This window comes from Setaria italica, chromosome VI (genome assembly GCF_000263155.2).
Source record: "Setaria italica strain Yugu1 chromosome VI, Setaria_italica_v2.0, whole genome shotgun sequence".
NCBI classification, from domain to species: Eukaryota; Viridiplantae; Streptophyta; class Magnoliopsida; order Poales; family Poaceae; genus Setaria; species Setaria italica.
Window position 1 is genome coordinate 20677280 of NC_028455.1, and position 17325 is coordinate 20694604.

Sequence of the window (17325 nt, forward strand, 5' to 3'; positions counted from 1 at the left end):
TTGCTCAATCAACACCTTGCTTGAAGGTTAGTATCTTGCTCACAACTCCATGTATACTTAGTTAGATTGTTGCAAAATTGAGAAAATATGATGGAGAGGCTCTTTGTTGACTCTAGGCTAATTTTGAGCAATTTTTTCATGGATGCTCCTGTCGGCCATACATCTATGGGCCCACCGGAGGTTTGGACAGTCATAGATATGGGGTTATACACCAAGACGTGTCAGACATGGAGACTACGGTGCAGGACAGCATGGTCTACTTGGAGGATAGGAACTAGTCAAGGATTAGAAAACTACTTGTAGCAATTAGAGTAGGACTCTCTAGTCGAATCTGAGTAGTACTCTTGTAAAGGAACCGACCTGTAACGATGCTCCCAGCAATATAAGGTGAGGCAGGGATCCCCTCCAAAGAAATTCAATCAATACAATCCAACGAACACACAGGACGTAGGGTATTACGCGAAATAAGCGGTCCGAACCTGTCTAAATCGTGTGTTCGAGTTCACCTTTGAGTTCTTGATCTTCGGCGAGCCCTATACATAAAATACTACCTCGAGTATCCCCTTGATAGGTTGTCGAGTCTAAACACTGATAACTGGCATGCCAGGTAAGGGGGCCTCGCAAAAGATCCACTAGCGAACTCGATGGCTCAAGTCATTGTTAAGCCCACCATCGCATTTGAAGCGGGCATGACATTCATCTTCAGCTCCTGGGTTTGCGTCGCAGACGGCTCTTGAATCTTCCACCGCCACATTGTGCCGGCCCTGGAGAAGCACTAGGACATCAACCTTCATTGCCAAGCTTTGGAGGATTTCGTTAAAAAATTCAACGAAATCTTTGACCTCTTTCGAGGCTCGAGGGATGAGTCCGAGTACAACTTGACTTCTCCCACCAATTTGACTCGTTCCCACGAGCCGACGCTTAAGCCATCGTGCGAATCGATCTACGATACAAGTCGATTCCCATTCAGACTTCGAAACTCAGGTGCTATCTACCAAGACACCCTATCCAGATCACAATTCAAATCGGATTTGATCAAGGACCCTGACTACTACTCGAATTCAGATGAGGAGACTCCTTTATCAGGTCTACAGCAGGGCCTGGTTATTACATCCAATCCGCAAGGCAGATTCATCTACTGGCCTAACATGAAGCCACCTGCTCTCGCCAAGGATGACGAGTCACGCCTCATTGCCTATCTTGACAACCTCGCATACTAGCAGGGAACACCTCTATTGTCTATCTACGAAGAAGACGATTCCACAGATGTCATCACGTCAAGTTTGGGTAGTTTCTCCCCAAAGGAAGAGCTGCTCGCCATCGTCACTACACAAGACGGCGATGGTGAAGAACCAGCAGAAAGGAATCTGCGACACGAACGTCACCCAGATGACATCTTGCAGGATGAACTCACCGCCAACATGCGAGGAGAATAAACTGAGTCTCAAAGGAATCATCGGCGACCAAGAAACACTGCAAGGACCGAGCGTCACCATCGCCTTGCAAATGAACTACCCATCATGAACTTGGATCACGCATTTGAAGTAGATCAATTGCGTTAGCACCATACCCCTCTTGCCCTCATTGCTATCATTGACCTTATTACTCAGGCAATGCCACAAGACAAGTACACCAGGCAACTAGCTCAGCTAGCAAAGCGTGCGTATGAACAACTCAATCAGCAGAGTCCGATACACTCAGTTCGATGCACCTTGTCCCATCACAGCAGTAGTGCCAGACCAAGTCGCAATGAGGGTGGCAGACCAAGTCACAATGAAGATGCTAGACCAAGTCGAAATGAGGTATCCAGAATCGAGAATACCGGACCAAGACAGCACAGGGTAGAAAGTAGTCAGGTGGAACCCTCGGGAGGCCATGGCCACTGTGGGCCCCCATCAAGAACCTGAACGCCTAGTACATGACCTTCGTCAGAAGATCAACAACAATCACGACGCTCGTAACATCATCGAAGGGCGCCACCATGAACACGAGCAGGAAGTCGACTACTCGTTAGAAGATTCCGACAGGTTTCCCGCCTTCTCCAAATAAGTACGAAAGATGGTCCTACCCGACAAGTTTAAACCTCTAGGTATCACAAAATACGACGGCAAGCAAGACCTTGTCCAATGGCTAAGGTGCTACTCGCTGTTAGTCCAGGCGGTGGGAGGAAATGATGACACCAAAGTCATGTACTTTCCCATCTGCATGGAGGCAGGGCCACTCACATGGCTTGAATCCCTAGAAGGGAACTCCATTGAAACATAGAGTCAACTAAAGGAGGCATTCATGAATAACTTCGTAGGGGCAATGCAACATCCTAGCAATAGGATTGACTTGTCTCAAATCAAACAGCAATAAGGCGAGACCATGCGTAGTTATCTACGTTGTTTCTTTGACAAGAAGGCCACTATCATGGACATCACGGAACGGGACGCTATCGATTGCTTACAGAATGGTCACTACGATCGTCGGATGTTCCAAGAATTTGGCAGGAGATGCCCTGAAGATATCAAGTCTCTCAAAATTATGATACAAGCCTAGACACCCTCTGCACCTTTGGATGAGCTCCTTTGCATCAGCTACAACCATTGGCCAATAGAAACTAGAGCAAAATGCCTTGCCGACCAAAGTGCTCAAGGCAGCGTGGTTCCCGCATGTGCCAGAGTGGATCTCTTGAAGAAGGTTAATGCCCTCGTTGTGCAGAATGCACTTCATCAAGATGCCTGTAGATGCAGCCTTTCTCTAGAGCTCCTTGCTAATGACGACATAGTTTGCACTGTGCTGAGCTAGTTTTTTGTGTTCTATCTTGTCTTTTGGCGCCATCTAGTTGGTGATTAAGACTATGAATGGAGAGCACTAGTCTTCTTCTACCTCAATCATCATGACATCAGCGGGAGCTGGGTCAGTCGGAGCCGGAGTGCCAGCGTCGTTCTGGTCTGGGTCAAGAATCTTGATGGAAGGTTTCTGGAGGTCTTGTATGAAGATGTCGACTGAAACTTCCGCTCGCTTGGAGCCAAGTTTGAACTGGACAACGGCGGTGACATTGTGTTCCCTGGTGACATGGTGGAACTCGAGACCATCGAAGTAGGCCTCAAGTTTGCTGATTTCCACACGGTAAGCATCCATGGTGCAGTCCTAGTTCTTGTTGACTTGCTCGATGATGACCTTGGAGTCACCGTATGCTAGGATGCGCTTGATCCCGAGGGAAATGACAATGCAGAGGCTATGGATAAGTGCTTCGTACTCGGCACTGTTGTTGGTGGCCTTGTAGTGGATCTGGAGCACATACCACCGCGCCAACTCATTCGAGGTTGAGGGCACCATCAAAGTACATAGTCCAATGTTCTAGCCTCTCTAGGAAGGGCGGCTTTTGGATCTCCGTCCACTCGGTCACGAAGTCAGCCACGATATGCAACTTGATTGCATGACGCAGGCAGAAATTGAGGTCGAACTCACCAAGCTCCATGTACCACTTGACAACTCGGCCGTTGACATCCTTGTTGTTGAGGATTCGCCGATTGGGTACGAGCGATTGGGTACAAGGATACTACCTGGATCTTGTGCGCCTGTAAGTAGTAGCGCAACTTTCTTGATGAGATTAGAACTGTGTAAAGAATTTTTGAACCTGTGTGTTGTAGATCTTGGAGTCACTGAGTACACCAATCGTTGCACCATGTGGGCATAGCCATGCTCTTCACGTTCCACAACTAGCACGGTGCTAACAAGGTGCATCATTGTAGAGATGTAGAGGTAAAGCATTTCTTAGTCGGCCGGGGCCATCATGACGGGGGGAGTGGTGAGGAAAGCTTTGAGCTCTTCGAGTGCCTTGCTAGCCTTGTCATCCCACTCGAACTTGTTCACCTTTTTGAGCAGCTTGAAGAAGGGCAGACCCTTTTTGGCGAGTTTGCTGATGAAGCCGCTGAGGGCCGCCATCATGCCAGTAATATAAGCTTCATGGCATCTTTCTTGTTAGCTAGTTTCGCCATGTTTTTGATTGCGTCGACCTTGACAGGATTGGCTTGGATGCTGCGTTGGCTGACCTTGAAGCCCAGAAGCTTTCAAATTAGGACACGGAAGACACATTTGCCTAGGTTGAGTTTCCAGCAATAGGCTCGGAGGCTATTGAGGGTTTCTTGGAGGTCGGCTATGAATCTTTCCTCATCTTTGGTCTTGACAACGATGTCATTAACGTAGGCCTCGACGTTCTTGTGTAGCTACATCGTGAGGCAACCCTAGATTGCCTTCTGGTAGGTGGTGCCTGCATTTTTTAACCCAAAGGTCATGGTGTTGTAGAAGTAGATGCCGAAGGGCGTTATGAATGCCATCTTGTCTTTGTCGGCAGGGTTGAGGGCAATGTGGTGATAGCCCAAGTAGTAGTCGAGGAAGCACAACAGGATGCTTCCAGCTGCAGAGTCTATGACCTGATTGATGCACAGAAGAGGGAAGGGGTCCTTAGGGCAGTGCTTATTGAGGTCGGTGTAATCGATACACATTCTCCATTCACCAATTTTCCTTTTTACAAGAATTGGATTTGTTAACCAGTCGGGATGTTTACATTCACAGATGAATCTAGTAGCTAGGAGCTTAGTACATTCTACCCTAATGGCCTCCTTGTGATCTTGGGCGAAGCAACAAACTTTTGTTTGACTGGCCTTGTTGCTCAGCCTGCTCCCGCGGGACACTAGGCATATCGGATGGTTTCCATGTGAATATGTCCGAGTTTTCCTGAAGGAAACTGGTGAATGCGAGTTCCTATTTGGCGGAGAGGTCGGACCCTATGAGAGCCATCTTGGTCGGGTCCTCCAGGCCCAGGAAGATCTTCTTGACCTTGGGGTTGGGCTGTAGCGCTGTGGGCATCGACTTCGTCTCTGTGATCGTGAGCTGGTCCTTGTCCACCTTTTGGGCCTCCGCGAGCATGGCGGTGTCCTTGGCCGAGTACTCCAGGGCTTTAGAAAGCTGCACCACCTCCATGTTGCACTTGTACCAAGTCTCGACGTCGCCGTAGATGGAGAGGACACCGTTTGGAGCCGGCATGTTGAGGATGAGGTAGGTGTGATGCAGGATCGCCATAAACCTCACCAGCATGGGCCTAACTTAGATGGCATGGTAGGAAGCCTTGAAATTGGTATGGTAGTTGGCAGTCATGCCAAAGGTGACGGGCAGAACAACTTCACCAATAGGATAGGATTCTTTGCCAGGTACGATGCCGAAGATGGGTTCTTCATAGGGCTGGGGCCGCTCAAAGTTAAAGTCCATGCGTTTCAAGGTTTCGGGGAAGATGATATTGAGCCCGCTGCCACCGTAAATCAACACCTTGGGGAGTAGGGCTCGGTTTATGGTCGGGCAAACTACCAATGGGTAGGACCCGAGATCTGGAATGTGGACCCAATGATCTTCGCTAGAGAAGGTTATGGGTTGCTTTGACCAGCGCAGATGCTAGACTGGCCGTATGGAGACAAAGTGCACCTCTCGCTGGTGCAGCTTCTGCTTGCGGTTGCTGCAGAAAGCCTTGGGGCCACCCACGATGATGTTAACCTGATGGTCCAGTCGCTGGAACTCTCTATTCTGGTCGGTGCCAAGCCGGTGGGCATCTGGGTGTGGCTAATCACAGTGCTCCTCTCTGTGCTGATCGTCATGGTTGTCGCGTCGGCAGTTGTCGCAGTCATCATGGTGGTAGCTGTCGCGATCGTAACGGCAGTCGCGGTCGTTGCAGTAGCGGTCGTCGTGGCGACAGTTGTCATAGTCCTCGCGGTCCATGCAGCGGCGGTAGTTGCGATGGTTGTCATCTCTGTGGTAGTCATTGCGGCGGGGTAGCTTGTACTCCACCAGGGCACCAAGCTCTTTCTTGAGGACTGTGCAGTCCCGAAGATTATGATGTGCGTCCTTATGGAAGGGGCACGGAGCTTTGAGAGTGTCGCCGAACTCTTCCTGGAGGAAGGTGGTCGGCCTTGCGGGGTCGCCTTCTGCAATGAGGACCTCAGGGGCCCTTTTTTAATGTCAGGAAGACTCCGATCATCCTTGGTGTTCATCATGGGTCGGCTTGTTGTGGTCGTCATTCTAGTGATTCTTGCCGCCCTGGAATTGTACTTGCGCCGCCTCCTCTATGTCAGCCTGGGTTTTGACAACCTACATCATCTGCCCGACCATCTTGGGGCAGGCTCTTACAGTTTGCAGAACATATTGCGGTTCATGAGACCAGAGCAGAAGTACATGATGATATTGTTGGGATACAAGGTAGGCTACGGTAGCGCAAATCAAAATTTTCTACCGCGTAAACCAGGAAAACTGCCGTATAAGGATCACGGGATTACCACTCGACGCACTGGTGCAGAAGATGTAGAATCGCATCAGGGCAGCGAAGTCGATCAACGTAGTCGAACACGTAGTTGATCATGTCGATGTCGAGCAGCTCCTCAGCAGCTCGTCCACGTGCAGCAAGATCGTCTTTGTGCCGTGGCTTGTCGTTGGCTCGTCATGGCTCGTCGGTGGCTCGTCGTGGCTCGTCGGCGGCTTGTCCAAGTGCTGCAGGCGCAACACCTCCAAGGTATCCACACGTGCAGGGAGGAAGTGTCGCAAGCCGGACTGCTAGGTCCGTGAGTTGCAATAGGCAAGGGCGTGGGAGGCGCGACAGATGTGTTTCAGCCAAAGGAATGAAAACCCTAGGACGCCCCACCCCTCTATTTATAGAGGTTCCTGACGGGCCTCTGGGTCCGAGGCCTATTAGTACTTCTAAACCTAGTCCAACTCGGATCATATCCGAATTGGGCTTCCAGCCCCTTAAGTGTGTGACCCTATGGGTTCAGATACGTATAGACATGGCCCGAGTACTCCTACTCGGCCCAATAGTTGGTAGCGGCCTCTAGCAAGACGTGCCAACTCCCATACGCACACAAAGATCATATCAGACGAACCATCACAACATTACATACATGCTATTCCCTTTGCCTCACGATATTTGGTCTAGCTTCAAGCCGACCGCTCTTTCTCGATCCTGTGATTCGGAATCCCTTTGTAGGTTAACTCTTAACCGTACGTAGCATGGCCATGCATTTCCTGATCTGATCACTCGAGGGGCCCAGAGATATCACTCTCAATCAGAGAGGGGCAAATCCCATCTTGATTGACCATGCCTCACAGCATGCTTCTTGACAAACCCGAAAGCTACCTTTTTAACTACCCTGTTACGGTGTAGCGTTTGATAGCCCCTAAGTAAGTCGATCCACATCTTGAGTACATGCGACAATCTCAGGTCTAAGGACAAAGCGTACTTGTTGTGTAAAGAGAGAACTACTTCTTGCGTTGGGTCAGTCCTAGCACATGTCTCTACATATCCCTACATTATTAGTTTGACATCTCCATATCCATGACTTGTGAAACATAGTCATCAACTAATATATGTACTAGTCTAATATTCATGTGTGTCCTCACATGAACTCCGACTAGGGACAACTTTAGAATAACCATACAAGTAAAGAGTTTCACATACAATTCACATAATTGCAAACCAATTCAAGTAGCCTTTAAAGGATATTCAAGGAACACAATATAAATCATGGATACAAATGGAATATCATCATTTCTATGATTGCCTCTAGGGCATACCTCCAAAAGTCTCCCACTTGCACTAGAGTCAATCTAGAAGGTATCTAATACTCATAGCTCTTACATGCGCATCATGCTTAGCCTGCGGGAGTGGCTTTGTCAACGGATCAAAAATGTTCAGATCCGTGTGTATTTTGCATATCTTGATCTCACCCCAGTTAATGAAGTCTCGAATGAGATGAAATCGCCGCATTACGTGTTTGTTCTTCTGGTGATTCCTTGGCTCCTTTGCTTGCGCAATTGTCCTATTGTTATCACAGTAGAGATTCAATGGGCTGGACGCATTTGGGAACACACCAAGCTCAATAAGGAAATTCCTTATCCAAACACCCGCCTTCGCTGCTTCCGAAGCCGCGATGTACTCGGCTTCTGCTGTAGAGTCGGCCACCGTCTCCTGCTTGGAACTCTTCCAACTAACAACACCACCATTTAGCGTGAACACAAATCCTGATTGTGACTTTGAATCATATCTGTCGGTTTGGAAACTAGTATCAGTGTAACCTGTTACAGCAAGCTCCTCCTCACCTCCATAAACAAGGAACATATCTTTAGTCCTTCTTAAGTACTTAAGAATGTTTTTCATCGCTGTCCAGTGACTCTCACCTGGATCAAACTGGTGTCTGCTTGTCATACTTAGCGCATATGAAACATATGAGCAAGTACTTATCATTGCATACATGATAGATCCAATAGCCGAGGCATATGACACTCTATTCATGCGATCCCGCTCATCAGCAGTTGAAGGACACTGAGTCTTGCTGAGATGTATGCCATGTGACATAGGCAAGAACCCTTTCTTCGCCTCTTCTATGCTGAACATGTCTCTACATATGCCTACATTATTAGTTTGACATCTCCATGTCTGTGACTTGTGAAACATAGTCATCAACTAATACATGTACTAGTCTAATATTCATGTGTGTCCTCACATGAACTTCGACTAGGGACAACTTTAGAATAACCATACAAGTAAAGAGTTTCACATACAATTCACATAATTGCAAACCAATTCAAGTAGCCTTTAAAGGATATTCAAGGAACACAATATAAATCATGGATACAAATGGAATATCATCATCTCTATGATTGCCTCTAGGGCATACCTCCAACAGATGTCGCGGTCCTCGACGTCGGCCAGCCTGTTGTGGTTCTCAAAGAAGCGGTTGGTGTACTCTTGGAGAGATTCATTCTTTCGCTGGTGGACTTGACCAAGGTTCTCCGTGTTACCAGGTCGGCTGTAGGTAGCCTGGTAGTTCTCAGTGAAAGCTCTAGCGAGCTAACCCCAGGTGTCGATGCTGTTTGGCAGGAGGTTTTCCAGCCATAGGAGTGGGACGGGACCCATCACCACTAGGAATTAGGCGGCCATCTCATCATAGTTGCCGTGGGCGGCTTTCACTGCAGTGTTGTACAACTTGAGCCAGATGGTGGGGTCGAAGCGACCATCGCACTTTTCGTTGATGGCCAGATTGAATGAGGCCGGCCACTCAATGGCCCTGAGGTGAGGAGTGAAGGTAGCGAAACTGTCGATTGTCATGTCGTCGTCATCCTCAAGGTTGTATACAACAGGTGGAGCCTTGGGGCATCTGCTGTTGTAGCACCTAGGTGGTGCATAGGCATCTTTAGGGGCACCGTACATGCAGTCGTAGTCGGTGCAGCGATGCATCTTGTCTTGTTGTTAGTGCTCCTCATGTTTTGCATGGCGGTTGTGGCCTGGAGCACCATAGTCGCAGTCATACTCGGCGTGGCAATGAAGGTCGACCTATTCCCTGTCTTGGTTACAGTTGTTGAGGTTAGCATGGAGGAAATGGATATCACGCAGCTGTTCATGGAGATCACAATGCCGACCTTGTTTGCCATGATCCTTGCCATCGCCTCTCCTATCACAGCATCAGTTGTCGTGGTTATCATTGTTGGCGTTGTTAGCGGGTGGGTTAGCGGGTTGCTCCACCTCTTCTTCATGGACGGGCTCCAGCTGACCTCCTGTGTGGTTGTTGTGGTCGCCTCAGCGATGGCCGGATCTTCTATGCTCGGATTGGCTTCGAGAGTGCTGGGTAGCAGTGAACCGAGAGTATACGGATTGGATGTGGGCCTGCTCTTCGATCTGTGTGTTGGCGACGCGGATATGACCCCGCATCTACTAGAGTGCCTTCGATTCTAGAAGGTTCTCTAGGTCGCCGAAGGCAGCCCCGAGGTTAGCCTAGGGTGTGGTGAAGATGTTGTGGCCGGCCTCCATAAGGTCGGCTTGTAGGTTGCGGGCACTCGCAGGGCGCCTGCGTCTACCCCGGGTACCGTCCTGGTCGGTGTTGTCACCATCGTTGTGCGGCGGTCGGCACTAATCACCTACTACCTCTGCGTTAGCAGTAGGTTGTTGCTGGGCGTTGGCTTGCTCCATTTGGCACTATGCTGCATGATCCTAGTTCCTGGCATTATGTCCTCCTTCCTGAGAAGAGGTTTCACCATCCCTAGGTGGCTCATCAGCGGAGACCACGAAGTCTCGCGATCTGGCGTAGAGGAGTTCCTCTCGTCGTCACTTCCATAGGGATTCAGAGTCACGATGATGCGTGGGACCTGGAACTCACCACAGTCCAGAAACTGGGCGGGTTCGGGTGGGCCTTCAGATTGGATCTAAAGGGATTGTGCGAGTTTTGAGGGAAATGCAGCAACCGAGTTCCTCAGACCAAAGGGGCCGAGGGAAGGACCCTGCACCAACCTGGTTGAGTGTAGTGCCGCCTCAGAAAGATCTATGGACTCAGCAATAGTATTGCCGATGCGATCTAGCCCCATGATTAGATCGAAGGGCATGGGTGGGAGGGTCATAGCAAGGATGTGCGGGACCTTCTCGGAGAGAGAGAGATCGCTGACATGCTAGGCAAGCAGCGTGACAATCCTCGGGTGGAGGTTTTGCTCCGGCGGAGTAGATTCGGCAGATGTAGAGATGGCGACAAACGTTGAGTCAATGGAAGACATGGTGGAATCAGAATCCACCGGCATGCTCCCAAAGCGGAGCTAGATCGGGCTGGCGAGGAAGTCCTTCATGCTATCGGGAAAGACAACGCCGGGACGGGATGCCATCGAGCTCAATAGGGAGGATCTCACAATCACCCCTACCTGGTGCGCCAACTATCGGATTTAATAGCTCGACAGTCCACCAGGGGGTTACCCAAGTGGTTGATATGTTGGTAGAGGGGATTGTGAAACCATGAACTCGAAGGTGATCGCGAGAACATGAGGGACACGAGGGTTTTAGATAGGTTTGGGCCTCTGGAGAGTAATACCTTATGTTCTGTATGCTGGTAGCTTGTATTGCTTTGTGTTGGTGTGTGGTTTACAGATTCGATTGGATGCCCTCGGGAAGCTCCCTTGGCCGTCTTATATAGGCTGACGACCTAGGGTTACAAGTCGGTTTGAATCAATATACTTGCTAGTTACATGGAAGGTAATTCGAGCTGATTTGAATCACCCGGCCTCCTTGACGTGTACTCCAAGTATCATCATGTCTTTGGGCCGCACGCCTTTGCAAGTGGGCCCACTTGTCAGGACCGGCCAGTATCCTGGTCGGTGGGGACCCATGGGTACCCATATCCCTCAGAACCCAATCCCATAACCACACATGGTAAAAATTAAAGATTGTTTAGTCTGATTCGATAGACTAAGTTTCTTTGATTTAAACTAAATTAATGTGATCAAGAATTCTTGATTTATATTGATTTTTAACAATGAACTTCACTTTAATTTACATAATGGCTCAGTAATTGCATTGAGCATGATTTTTATTTTTAAAATCAGATTCGAGGTTTCAAGTGGAGAACAATAAAACCATGACCAAGCATTGATCATTTTTGAATCATGGGTTTTTTGCTTTGTTTTATCGCGCCAGCAAGAAACCCCATCGTGCTCTGTGTAGGAACCATGAAAAGAATGTTGAACAAGGAAAGGAGCATGTTAAGGAGCACGTCATGAAAGTACCCAATTGGAGGATCAACGCCAAACCACTCTTTGAGTTGATGCAAGGACATGATAAGGAAGAACAACAGCCTGGTAACCGATAAAATGACCATTGAAGAAGGGAGAAGCAGATGGAATAAGTAGAAACGTCACACTCTTGGTTTGCATATCTTTCTCCCCTCCTTATTTTTCATATGCACAAGTTGTGGCAATGTTAGCATGCTTTCATTTTGTTTTTAGCGTCCGTGTCAAATGAAACGTTCATCACTTTGAGCTTAATTTCATATGATTAATATTGATGATGTTGTTTATGCCTTATGAAATATGATGGATGTTACTGCCTTGGTGATTGTTGTATTTAGTTATGCATAGATCGATAAGTGCTCCCTGAATATGATTTAAAATGAATTAAATGCTAGATAATTTTTGTGGAGGTTAAATGACTTTTATAAAGATCCACATAATTGTTGTTGCCCTCTTATTTAAATTTACTGAAGGCTTATTTTTGTTTTCAAGAAATAAAATTCTTTATGTTGGTCACTTCAGTAATAATTCTTGCAAGAGCTCTATCCTATCCAAAGTCATATATATGCCTTCATGATAAACCTTAGATTGCAAGTTTATATTTCAGATGAATTGGATTAGGATTTATTTCTATGGTATGAGACTTAGAAGCTAGTCATTCCTTTGTGTAACCATTTCTTGCTTGCCTTTCTATCCATGCATTGTGACTTTTCTACATTGGAATTTTCACAAACCTCGCTGGGCATCCAACCAAAAACCCAAATATCTTTTTGTGATTACCTTCCTTGACTACAGCCCAATATGAGTATGGAATAAATTCTCAACATCAATTCAAAAGATCTGTTAGTACCTTTTCATGATAAACAAGATTTGGAGGCCGTCAGCCGTGTGCAGAAGAAAAATAAAAGGAAAAAGAGTCGGCCAGACCGATCGGCCTGGGTGGTTCCCTCCTTTGAAAGCTCTAATTTTTTGTGTGGATGACCCCCCTAAAGAATCAAATAATATTTTCTACAAAAGACCAAAGGATTTTATACTTACATCAGTAGTCATTTTATTCTCTCTTTCATGCTCGAGGACGAGCATCATTCAAGCATGGGGGATAGAGTCATCGCATTATCTCTGACTACTGCTGAGTAAGTACTATGTTGCGAAAAGTTCTGAGGAGGCAAAAAGAAAGAAAGAAAAAGAAAAAAAGTAAGAAGAAAAAGAAGAAAAAGAAAAAACAAATAAAGAAAAAAAAAGAGAGATGGAAAAATTAGAATAAAAATGACCCTCAATTCTTTAAGCTTCATAAGATTTCCAGTGCCCAAAATCTTGGTCCATACTCATTTTCCAACCATATGCAATCCAATAATGAGGACTTCATTTGTGTCTTGGGATCATTCATTTGACACTTGCACATGTCCACCTCTCTACAAAGTGTGTGTTCCATTCTCTCCCTCTCCATAAGCAATTATTTCTCCATGACCTTTTTGATAAGTCTCAGTAAACCTAATAGAAGTTTTTCCTAGTTTGATAATATGCTGAATATAATACTTTATTAGGACTGTTTCTACCTACCAAGCTCCAGATAAAGCCTTCTGCTTACTTATATGAGTAGAATAGGTTGACATGATTCTAGCACATGCTTTGAGAGACTTGATGAGCTGAGAGTTTCCTTTGAGTAATTGCGAGAATTTTGTTGCTGATGTTGATCTAGCTCCTTTTTGAAAATTGTGCTCCATTGAAAGAAAAGTTCTGAAATTGATTTAAATTTGAGAGCATTGTTCCAAATTCTTTGTGGCTTGTTCACCACTGAAAAACATGTCTATCCTCCATAATGATAAGCTGGCTACAACTTGAATATTAATTGAACATCTAAATGGAGTACCATGTGTTGCTATATATGTTTAAGTGCAGGGTTAACCCTAAAGGGCAATGCTAATTTCTATTGAAGACTTGCTCGAGGACAAGCAAGGTTTAAGCATGAGGGATTATTAACGCTCATTATTTACACACTTTTATCCCTATTTATCTTCAACATTGGCATACAAATGATATGATAACTATTGACATACTCAATAATGAGGCCATTTTTGCATAGGCATTGTATTTTGGAGGACATTCTATTTTCACAGGAAATTAGACTTAATTGGAGCATAATTGGATGAGGCTCAGGACAAGCAAAAACCCAGAGAAAGACGAAGGCTAGAGGCCTCAAAAAGGGCCTAGGCCGATCGGCCTGTGAGCCAAGGCCGATCGGCCTAGGGTCCTTGGGCCCCGTTCATGCTCATCTTTGGCGAGGACTCCTCCAAGAATACTTAGGAGCTAAGTTTCATAAGATATGGCAACTTCACTTCGGGATCAAAGCTGGAAGCAAGCATGACTTTGGAAAGATATCAAGATCCATACTTATCCCAAGGCTATCGATGTGCCAAGCTCATATGCAAGTAAAAATAAGTTTCCTAAATATCACAGAAGACTTGGCGATGAAGCTGGACATGAGGGGGTAAAAGGAAGGGTCGGGCCAATCGGTCTGGACCCCCCTAGGCCGATTGGCCCAGCCCTTTCCTTCGCCCGTTTTCCTTCCAATTTAAACCACGGGTCCTCCACACTATAAATACCTTAATATTTCATCAAGCACGCAGATTGGATTGAAGATTCGAAGTAGAAGGAGCCGAGGAACTTGAGGGACAACCATCGACGGAGAGCTGAGGGCCGTGTAATTGTCTGGAGGATAGCTTAGGCTAGGCTCTAGCTGGCGTGATCACCCCGCGAGCAAGATCCATGCTGGAGTTCTGGAGCTAGGGTGGGCGTTTTGGGAGTCATACCAGAGGTGGTGGTTTAAAAATTCTTTGTATGAAAATCATGTGTTTGCTTGCCATCTAGCTAGAACTACAACATATGCATAGTGTAGACTTTGCTCTAGATGAGTTACCTCTTGTTTATATTTGCTCATGCTTTGTATCTACTCATGTGTATTCATCCTTATTCACAATCATCTTACAACTAGAATCATGTTTGCTGATGCTTAGTTAGTCAAGATCCTGTGACCTTGTTTCCATGGATTGATAAACCTTGGGGGAATACTCCTAGGGAAAAGCTACAACTGATCCGTGCGCTTGCAGTTCAAACTAGCGTGCTCACTGTCATCAGCATTCATGAAGACCAAGGTGGCCATAGGTTAGGATTAGCCTACTAGCCCAGATGTTACATTGCATTGTCGTCCATGACAAGATGGCTATGCCAAAGTTACAGTTGATGCTCTCATTAAGAAGAGTTATGGTATAGTGGAGTTGGACTTTGCCGCAGGGGGTGAGTCGAGGAAACTAAAGGATAACCTTGGATCATTTGTGGCTTGGTGGAAATGCCACATATCCTTGGACTCAATAAACTCTGATGAGCCTAATGATAATAGCGATCACGGACATGACTCGATGCCACCACAAACGGATCCAACACCACCACATGAAAGGGATCCAAGCCCGCCGCCTCGAAGGGATCCAACCCCGCCGCCTCAAAAGGTACCAACCCCGCCGCCAAGTCAAAGGAGCCTGCCATCAAAGAGGAGATCATCCCAGAGGATACCTTCCGGAAAGCCAAAACAAGCAAGCTCGTTTCCTAAGGCCAAGAGCACTACGTAGAAAAAATTGGTTAATGCCAGCATAACATTGCTCTTCAAGGTAGTAGATGAGGTGCCAGTTAGTATAGAAGTTGTTGCGCATTTCCAGAAGCATTTCATAAATCCATAGATGCCAGAATCAGAAAATTTGCCCTCAGACTTTGAGCAAACCATTAGCAAAAGCCATTTGATTAAATATTCAAAGGTTTTGCACAATGAAAATTTGGAGTGGATAGAGCAAAGGAAGGCTCATTGTGAGGCAAACAACATCACTGAGGAACAACTTCTGGCAATGGAGTATAGTCAAGATCCTACAGTGGAGCAACCTGCGCCTATTGCATGGAAGTTTGAGCTAGGAAAGGATCTAGTCGAGCTGGGCATTATCCCCCAGTTATCCACGAGAATGAGACACTTACATGAGTGGTACAAACAGCAGAGCGCTGCCATGTTTGGTGTGAGTTACACAAAGCATGATATCCACAAGAAGGATAACAGTGAATTATGAATTTATTTCGAAGAAATATTTCAGTTCTACCAACAGCGAGCCCTTGACGTCTCAATCATGGGCTTGTAGACTTTGTAAGTATCATCACTAACATGTAATACGAGTTCTTTACTAAGTGTCTTGTACATATAACTTCATTCTTTTGTAGGATGGAGTCTTATACGTGCCACAAAAATGGGATTAAGGACGTAGGCTTCTTGGATCCTAACACTGTCAATGAGAAGACATTAAAAGCTTCATAAATGCCGAGTTACTTGCTTGAGGCTTTTTTTACCTTGAATACGAAGAAACATGTACTTCTCTCCTACAACTGCTTGTAAGTGAATATGATCCTTAGTTATCACAAGGCACTTGTTGTCAAGCACTTAATTCAGTCGTGCGTGAAATATATGCAGGAACCATCATGTCCTCATTGATATATATATGCCTTGAGGAGAGTAACATCAGCATTTATGACTCAAAAAGAAGGGAATGAAAATATGTCCAACCACTCATTGACCTTTTGAACAAGTAAATAAAGCAAATCACTCTTTTATTTATGTGTTGGAATTTGTTTGTTAGATTTGCTTCCATCTAATCGTATTCACTGTTCGTAATGTCAAATAGGGTCTACACTAAATAACGTAAGAAAAGCAAGATTCATAGATCTTTTTGGGGAGACTTCACTGTTAATGAAAAACAATGGATCCTAAGGCAGCCTGACGGTAACGATCATTGCGGGTTTTATGTTATGTATTGGATGCACAGTTACAGTGGGGATGTCTTCAGTGCGGTATCCAAGCATTTATGTTTGAAAACCTCCATAATTACTATTCATGACTTGCACTTAGTATTTGAACCTAACTGATCCATCTTTGATTTGTTTTGCAGAAACAAGGGATGTCTACTTCTGCGCTCCTCATTGGCTAGATAATAGCACTTCAAGAACAACTAGCCATGTTCATTCTCGATCATGCTTTCAATCTAGGGGGGAGTACTGCTTGATTAGGAGTGATTAAGTATCTTATTGTTTGTGAACTGATTGGATCTATGGACTTGTGGTTTGTGAACTAATGTATGGACTTGTAATAATATGTTTTATTGTGGACTTGTGTATGGATTCCTACATGCTCTTGATTTTTATGGTATTATATATATACACACATATATATATTGCTGTCAAATGGGTGAATTTAATTAAATTTATAATTTTTTCTCTGAAAAAGCTCATCACAATTAGTTAAAACTTGCGGTGAAATGCACTCAACACCACCGCCAGCATGTGTAGTAAACCTGCCGTGATGAGTGCATCATCACCGCCGGCCTATGGCATAAACTGGTGGTGATGATGGACGCATCACCGCCAGCCTATGGCATAAACCAACGGTGATGGAGACTATGGCGGTCACTACTGATTCCAAAACCGGTGGTGATGCAGTACCCATCACTACTGAATGCCAGACAATGGATCCCAAACTGGCAGTCAAGGTCGGTTTGGAGCCGGCTGATAGGGTGTTGTGGAGTACTGTAGGTTCCACAATAAGGAGCCAAAAACAACTTTGCTACGTTTAGTGTGCGTATACGTATCTACTTAAAGTTGACATCCATGTAAAACTTTTTACCATATTCATCCTATAATCTTATTTCCGATAATTGAGATATTATATGA

General features: G+C 45.9%; 1 protein-coding gene across 1 annotated transcript; it reads right to left on the reverse strand.

Moving 5' to 3' along the window:
- Nucleotides 1-4752: 4752 nt before the first annotated feature.
- Nucleotides 4753-5085, reverse strand: LOC105914574. Its single transcript, XM_012846825.1, has one exon. It carries the CDS (start codon nt 5083-5085, stop codon nt 4753-4755), a length of 333 nt encoding a protein of 110 aa, XP_012702279.1.
- Nucleotides 5086-17325: the final 12240 nt, after the last annotated feature.

What these genes read in the sequence shown, in the direction of transcription:
- LOC105914574 (XM_012846825.1), bottom strand. Translation starts at nt 5,085, where the DNA reads ATGCTGGTGAGGTTTATGGCGATCCTGCATCACACCTACCTCATCCTC.